The sequence below is a fragment of the Pteropus alecto genome, unplaced genomic scaffold (assembly GCF_000325575.1).
Source record: "Pteropus alecto unplaced genomic scaffold, ASM32557v1 scaffold20, whole genome shotgun sequence".
Classification (NCBI taxonomy): Eukaryota; Metazoa; Chordata; class Mammalia; order Chiroptera; family Pteropodidae; genus Pteropus; species Pteropus alecto.
The window spans coordinates 34045639-34054590 of NW_006436298.1; the positions used below are offsets into that span (position 1 = coordinate 34045639).

Consider the following 8952-nt stretch of genomic DNA (forward strand, 5'->3'; position numbering starts at 1 on the left):
TAAGAATAAGTACTTCACAATTTGTTGTCTGCCTTTTGTCAATTTTCAAAATCCAAATAGTTTGGGGCAATTTTGCCCAGTTTTATACTTGATTTTTGTTTGTTTGTTTGTTTGTTTTGAAAAGAGTCCCCAAACTCTCCATGCAGCCATAGATGGAAGTCCCTGTCTTGTGGATATTTTTATGCTCGTCCTCATTTACACATGAGAAAATTAGGATTCAGGGAGACTAGATCATCTGTTTAAAACACTATGTGGTTTTAAAGGCTAATTTGTCCCTTAACAAATAGAAAATATGTAGAGCATGGTCATTATCACCAAAAAGCACTTTGTTTAAAATATGTCTCACTTTGGATAGTATTTTCTCTAAACATTAGTTTTCTCTTTTATAAACGTGAGATAATTGTTATAAGGCATAAGTAACTGACTAAATCTGGGTGTAACTAGGTGAGTCTTGCTCATCCAGGTGAAAGAAAATTTAATAAGTGGGTAGAGACGATGAAACCAGTATCGGCAAAGATGGATAAAAAAAGGCAAAATACTAAGTTGATATACCAATACATATATAACAAATCTTTACATGTGGTAGACAGCCTACACAGTGGCCCCCAATGATCTCACCTCCTAGTATTTACATTTGTGTAATCCTATCTTCTTGAATATGAGCTGGATTTATTGACTCACTTCTAATAAGCAGAGAATAGCAGATAGGATGTTATCACTGAGATCAGGTTAAAAACAAAAAACTGTAACTTCCATTTTGGGTATTCTTGGATCTGCTACTCTGGGAGGAGGAAGTTGCTATATTGTGAGTAGCCCTATGGAGAAGCTCACATGGCATGGCAAAGAACTCTGGCCAACAGCCAATGAGGACCTTAGGCCTGTCAATAACGATGCAAATAAAAAAGCTTAGATGGAAATTCTCAAGCCCCAACCAAGAGCCCCAGCCAAATTCTCAAGCCCCAACCAAGAGCCCCTGGACCAGAAGGACCCAGCTAAACTACACAGAGATTCCTAACCCATACAAAAGGTAAAATAATTATGTTTGTGGTGTTAAATTGCTAAGTGTTGGCATAATTTGTTACACAGAAATATATAACTAACATGTTTAAGTATTCCTGCTTTTGTCATTAAAATGTTATCTCATCCATACGCTAACTCCACAGAAAATACTCTCTCCCAAACTATATTCTTAACTCATTTAACAAACACCTGTGCATGTCCCTAGGTTTCTGTGAGAGATACTAAGACATGTAATTTGTTCACTGCCTTTAAGATTACACAGTCAAAAGCATTTTGGAAATATATTTGGATAATTGTAGATTTGAAAGACGCATTTCAAAGGTTGCTTTGAAGAAAAAGAACATTGGTCTGTAAAGGACTGACCTAGAACAACTTTTTTTGTAGAATAAAGAAAACTATAAAGGAGAAAAAAATGGAACTGATAAAAAACTGGGATGCATGTGTATCAAGAAAGGAAATAGCTTACTTTAAGAAGCCTGTTAGCAATGGCTTGAACATAACAGAAGTCCAAAATAAGTTAGGTATTCTAAGGATGCAGAAAATCCAGGGATCTATCATCTTGTGTCTTTTTTCTATCACTGCCCTCATTTATAGAGCGAAAGATGACCGACTAATAATCCAGGTGATCTAGCTCTGAAAAATGGAAGAGAAAGCAAAGGACAAGCAGCTGCCTTTTTGGTATGACCTGAAAGTTGCACACACTGCTTCCATTCACATCTTATTACCTAATAATTAGTCACATGGCCACACCTACCTATAAGAGGCTAAAACAGTGTCTAATATAATTAGGTGGCCATGTGCCTAGCTCTAACATGATACATTCTGTTAGTAAAAAGAATATCAGGGGAACAGATATTGGGAAAAAGCAGTGACTTGTAGTCAGGACCTGGATTGAATACAATCTTAATATTCTTGATCTTTATTGACAGACCTGGACAATACAACTAAGCTACTAATTATCAGAAAATGTATGAGTCATATTATTGATCTGAATTAATCACTACCAGGCTGGTATCCAAATATTTCTCAGCCTTGAAAGATTCTTTGAGGGGGAGGGAAGGGCATGATTTTTTAAAATTTATTTTCTATTCAAGTATAACTGACATATATTATATTAGCTTCAGGTGTACAATGATTCAGTATTTGTATACACGGCAAAATGATCATCACAGTTAAGTCTAGTTACCAACCATCGCCATACCCAATTACAAAATTTTTTCTTTTCTCGTGATATGGACTTTTAAGACCTACTCTCTTAGCAACTTTCAGAAATGCAATACAGTATTAACTGTATTCACCATGCTGTACATTACATCCCCAGGACTTATTTTATAACTGAAAGTCTGTACCTTTTGAAAGATTTGATTTTTCAGTGGGGCATTGGTAAGGATATAAAAAGACATTTTAGACTGAAAAAACTTTCAGAATGCATTGTTGCTTAACACTTGGTCATACCTATCTCACAGAACCTTATAGTACTTGAAAAATCTACAAAACCAACACCTACTTTTGGCCATTTCATATCTTGATGAAGAGATCTTATCTGTTGTTACATATTACTGCAAAAAAGAGTTAAGGTATATAAGCAGGCAGGCTGTACACAAATCACAGAAATGTCTGAAAAGACATAAATCTGTGTAGCTATTTTACACTATTTCCTGTGTGTCAGGGACCATGCTAGGTGTTATGAGAGATACAGAGGTATTAAAGATACAATATAATATTCCAGGCCACATATTGTATGATGCTATTTATATGAAATTGCCAGAAAAGGCAAAACTATAGAGGCAGAAAGCAGATCAGTGGTTGCCTTGGATTAAGGGTGGGAGCAGAAATTGACTGCAAAGAAACACAAGGGAAGCACAACTGGATTGTAGTGATGGCTGCACAACTGTACACATTTATTAAAAATCAAACTCTAAACTTCAATGGATAAATTAAGTATCAATAGAGCTGTTTTTTTTTTTTTAAGTCCACAAGCTCTATATTTTCATTACTCTATCATACTTCTACCCAGAACCTTTGAATTTCTGTTTGAGAAAATACACACACATATGCACACACCACACATTCTAGTGAGGAACTAAGCAGATAATTTCCTATAGATTCGGATAAATCACCTCTCTGAAATTTTCTCAGAATTAACTATTTCAACAAAGTTTAGCTTTTCTGTTTTTTTCAACTTTATTCCCATGTATATTATCATATCTTGCCTCTTTCTTAAATATTCTTTTTATATTGCCTGCCAAAAGCCTGAAAGTAAAATTTACTAAATAGTCGGTTGAATAAAGCACCATTTAGAAAACCAAGAGGCACAAAACATACTCCTGGTACTTTTCTAACCGTACAGACATAGGAAAGTCAAAGACTAAAACTTTCTTCATCTATAATTTAAAACGATTTCTCGCAATTTAATTTTTAAAATTTAAAGCATAGCAAACTAATAAAATCACAACTATTACTACGCAGAGTGTCACTCTATAGCAAAGTCAGATATTATAAAATTTATACAAGAATAAGTTCTATTCTAAAGACTTCTGAGAGGGAGGGAGGCAGATACTATGAAAGGATGTGTCTTTTTGACATATTCTCCATTACTCTTTGAGGACTTCCTTTTGTTCTGACACAAAATATTCTAGGCTCATCTTATACGTTTTTTGTCTCAGCTCTGGAATCGGCCATTTCTCCATAGAGCACTGATTCCTTTAACTGGAGAACAGCATTTAGAAGCTAAGATGTGTACGCTAAGTGTACTTATTGCTATTGGGTATTGCTACTCCAAGGCCCTCTAAGTGGCAGAACTAGGAAATATAAATGCACATATACATATGTATGTAACCAATCTCCCTTCCCTGCTGCTATCTACTTTCTTACCACACCACTTGGGCTCCAAAATGGCCAAGACTTGGGTAAGACTCTTAATAAGCATAAAATAGGATACTTAGCCAAAGTTAAGCAACTTTTTAAGAAACAACTATACTAATGTTAAATGCTTGCCTTCAATTATGTTCTCTTACATTCCTTATCACTTATACAACCAATATACCTCAAGCTGGCAAAGAAAAGCTAAAGGTTACCCCCTTGACAGCTACTCAGTACAACGCACCAAAATTTATAGACCTCTTAAAATGAGAAGAAAATAAATCTCACCTTTTGGTAGCTTGATTAATTTATATTACTTGGCATTCTTCAGCAAAGAAAAGTCTTGAACCTAACTTCCTAAGGACATTTCATTCAATGCTAACTAACTAAAACCATACCTAGAACTCCAGAGATATACCTTCTAGAGGTTATCTGGAACTGGAGCCTGGAGTCAAGCATTCATGAAATGTCATATGTAATTTAGTTCCTCTTATGCGCTATCAATCTACATTCAAAGCTTTAAAAAGCAGTATTACTTTTTTTCTTTGGTTCCTATCTCCATTGCTGTCATCTTTGTTTGCATATCTGAAAAAGACAGAACTGGTACATACCCTTTCCTCCAAAGCACATTTCTTTTATAAAACTCTTCCTTGATCACTAAAGCAATCTGTCAGTAATAAAGCTATAAAAATAAAGATTTAACACCTAATGACACATTATCAAGGGTGCATAAATAGTGAGGCAGTTTTCTAATGGTGGTGGATTTTGGATCTCTCACCTGGTTTCCTTTGGGAAAAAAAAAATAGGTCCACTGACAAAGAGCAAGATATCTAAACACAGCACACAAAGTCTCTAAAATTTAAATACATAATATACCCAGTTATAATATCATAATATACCCAGTTACTCAAAGAGTAATTACTTAAAAGAAAAATATTCCACTACTATCATTGGTAAAATTGTTGCATAATGGTTCCACAATATAAAAATTATGGTATCAGTTTGGCAGGGTTAAGTTATACAAGCAACAGGTAGCAAAGATTGAAGCTAGCTTACTTCATCCAAAACAATCCATTAACCAAAGATCAACTGTAACAGGTTTAATTACTTAAGAAAATGCTATTCCCATAGTTGACCTTTGAAGAGCCATTCCCTGCTTCTCAAATTTCTTATATTTAAAGACCACAATTCAACCCTACAGACCCAATTTTAAATTAGCCTCTGACTCATAATGGCTTAGAAGTCAGTCTTCTGACATAAGCTCCTCCTCACCCTCCCCACAATTCAGGAATCTCTTTCATAAAATCTCTGAAAACAGATTTTTCAGGTCCTCTTACACAGTATGTTGAAGAGATCTCTAGACCTGGAAACACTTTGAGTTCCAACCTAGAGTCTGCCATTCACTACCTAAAATGTCTTAGGGCAAGCCATTTCACTTCTCCAGCCTGTATCTTCATGTATAAGAAGTGGAGAAAAACCAAATGGTATCAAAGGGTTTTTCCTATTCCAAAGTTACATAATTATGATTTCCAGTGAGGCTCCCTAGTTCAAGAAAGAACTCATTTCATTTTTATACAGCTCTTATTGTTAGAAAGGACTTTCTAAATTTTCAAATATACATTCTTCCATTCTGAAATTACACTTCTTGAAATCTACCCTAGAAAAATATGACACATGCATAGAAAACACCCATTAGCATTGTTTGTAGTAGCAATTAATTGGAAACATCCGTTAATAGAGAAATACAGTGTGCTATAAACAATATAGGATGCTATGTAGTATTTTAAAAGAATGAAGGAAACTATACGCATTAGTGGGAAAGACTCCCAAACCATACTCGTAATGAAAAAAAAACTTAAATTGCAGAACATATACATTTTGATGCCATTTATTTAAAAAAACTATGGAAGTTTACACAGGGCTTTCTACAATGATGGAAATGTTCTGGACCTGCACAACCCAGTACAGTAGTCACCAGCCACCCATGACTACTGATCTCTGAAATGTGACTATTGTGACTGAGAAACAGAATTTTAAATTTTATTTAATTTTAACTAGTTTAAATTTAAAGAGCCACAGGTGCTATGATACTTGATGGTGCAAGTCTAGAAGAACAATCTAAACTGGTAACAGTAGTTAGTTCCCTCTGGAGAGTAAACTAAATGAGAAGACAGGAGTGAACCAAGGCAAACTTTTGCTTTATCTGCATTATTTGAATGTTTTAAAGCAAGTAGTACTTATTACTTACATAAGATAAAATTTTAAAAGGTCTTGTTGATACTGAGCCAAAAACTCTGCCTACGAAAAACCATAGGAAGAACTGTTTTTCTCTTTTGCCATACCTAGAAAAAATTGGGCAAGTATGAGAGTTTTCCCTAATAATATCCTTTAAATTACATTTCCTCACATTTCTTTCCCAAACTCTCCCCCATTTGCTTCCTCTTTTTTACAACTATAGTAACTGTTGGTACAACAGGTGCAGCAAGCAATACAATTATAAAGGATACTGATCCATTATCAAGGGAGTAGAGCATACTTTCTAATAACGTTTTCCAATGGAAGTGATGAGTCTGTTCCTCTCTATACAACAACCCTTCCTATACTGTTAAAAAAAAAAAAAAAGTCCTAGATCCCTAAGTCTTCTCTTCTCCAAACCAAATACTTCCACTTCTCACCAGAAACAAAGCCAGAACCCTTTCAACATCACATGGCTCTATTGTAGCTCAGAACAACTCATCAGAATATAACATTTCTTAGACACATCTCCTAATGGTATCACATATTCACCCAGACTTCTAAACACCTGGTCATTCGTTTGTTCATAAATATTTACTGAGTGCTACCAAATGCCAGGCACTGCACTTAGGGGAGCAGATAGAGCAATGAACACGATTTATGTCGACAAAGCCTCTGCTCCAAAAGCCTTATCCCTAAAAGTTCTATTTGGGTTGGTAAACACTGAAAATCCTTGATTTCAATTCATTCCAGACAGTCCAACTCACCTGTTGGTGAAAACAACTAGGACCATGAGACCCACAAAGACAATCTTTATTCAAGTTTCTAATACTAGGAGAAAAAACTCTACAAAATATGTCCGTCCAAATACTCCAACACAACAGGCCAAGTCTAATGAGTAATTCCTAACTGCCCCTTAGACCAAGGTTTTCAACATTCCACAGCAAAAATATGAAAAGGAATAATGTAGCAGTTAAAATAAGTTATCTTTTAGGGATTCTCTTTATGATGAGATCATGTCCTTTTTTTATTTATGTTAAAATGTTTTATACTTCATGAAATAATGGTTTAGATAGAAAGCAGAAAGTACTTGTTCTTTGTTTTCGTTTGTTTTTAAACAGTCTTACTTGCCAAATAACAAGACAGCCATCAAGTTTCTATACCAAATATTTGTTTGTATTTTATTTGTTCATGTCACCCACTGATTTAAAGGACTTAAGAAAGTTCCTTCTGCTCTGGAATGCACATCCTGAACAAAAAAGGAGGCAATTATTCCTCCAACAAACATTACCTCCATAAGAGTTAAATCACTACGTTTGACACAAGGAAAATTTAAGCTTTCCCACTCTTTTGCTATATTATTTACAAGAACATTAATATCACAATAAAACAGATAAAAATACAGGATTATTTATATCCAAACAAAGTATACTGGTGACAGTCACAATTTTAGTCAATGACAGTTACTTCAGGAACAATAAAAGTAGCCAAATTTTATCTATGTTATTTTTGGCTGGTCTTAAATATCATCCACACTGAAAAAGGTTTACAGTTATTAAACTCCAGAAATGGGCTGGGGGGCGAAGAAGAGAGAAAATGAAAGAAATAACTTGTTAATAACAACTTAATACAAACTCTATCACATAATTAAGTATATCAGTAGCATTGACAAAATCGCAAATGTTATTTGGTACTTAAAAGTGAGACAAAGCTCCCACAAGACACCCATCTCTCTTCTCCACACACCCATCCCCCAACAAAAAATGCATTTGTCCTTACTTTCTGGTAGTATGTATGCTTTTATGTAAGGGTTAAAATGTAGGAAGTTAATACAACACAGCATAAACAAAGGGTTTTCAAGTCAAGCAGGCCTAAATTCCCCAGATATGTCTCTTAATTTCTGTGTGTGACCTTGGACAAGTCATATAATCTTTTCAAGCCTCACTAGGCTGTAAGCTCCATAGAGCAAATACCACTTCTGCATGAGTTACTACTGCAGGCACATAGTACTGAAGTATCAGTTTCTTCTTGTATAAACTAAGGACGTTAACATTTATCTCACAGCAGTAATCGGAGGATTAAATGAAATATTCCGTATGTAAAACTCTGGCACAGTGCCTGATCACAGTAAATTCTCAAAAGAAAAGTTAACTGTTATTGACATCCACTAGCAGTTCTCAAACCCTGAAGTAGTTTGAAAACTTCCGAATACTAATATACAAAGTCTTTACCCAGTAAGTGCAAATTTCTCGACTGATAAAAGTATTTCACAGAAAACCAGGTTCTAAATCATTCGGCTGGGAATCTAATAATAGATGAACCCTGGACTGTGCGTAACTCAAGCTATTAAAAGACATGCAGTAGACTCCAAGTTTTTCTACTTTAAAAAAAAAAAAAAAAACAGGCCATAAGCATCCTTCCCATTGGCTTCCCAATCGCCCCTTTGGACGTCTCTGGCTGTCAGGGAACCCCCTCCTCCGCACTTAGGAGGAGGGTAAAGAAAACCTCTGAGAAGGAGGCTGGGGTTGGAGAAAAGCGCGCATCTTTGCGCCATTCGCCCAGACCCACCTTGAGCAGGATGGATGGCGGCAGCTGGTTGATGTCTGGGGTTTCGGGGGGCGGCTCCCTATGACAGTCGCAGGGGTTTTCGCGGGGCTCCTGACAGTCCACGTCGCCGCATTCATGCTGCTGCTGAGCAGGCGAGGGGGCGGTGCTCCCCGCTCGGACCGCGTCCCCGCCGGCCTCCGTGGGGGCACTTTCGGAAGTGGGAGAGGAGGGCGGGGGGCAGAGAGGCTGCGGTGGCTGCTCGGAGCCCTGGCAGCAACCGGCATCGGG

The 8952-nt window shown here is 36.3% G+C and overlaps 1 protein-coding gene across 1 annotated transcript in view; it reads right to left on the reverse strand.

The window, feature by feature from the left end:
• Nucleotides 1–8952, reverse strand: part of FBXL17 (F-box and leucine rich repeat protein 17) — a gene marked incomplete at its 5' end in the record, with an annotated part of 440618 nt that extends 431666 nt beyond the window's left edge. The window contains one exon of the mRNA XM_015590345.2: nt 8686–8952. Coding sequence (XP_015445831.1) covers nt 8686–8952 — 267 coding nt within the window. The remainder of the gene's footprint in view (nt 1–8685) is intronic.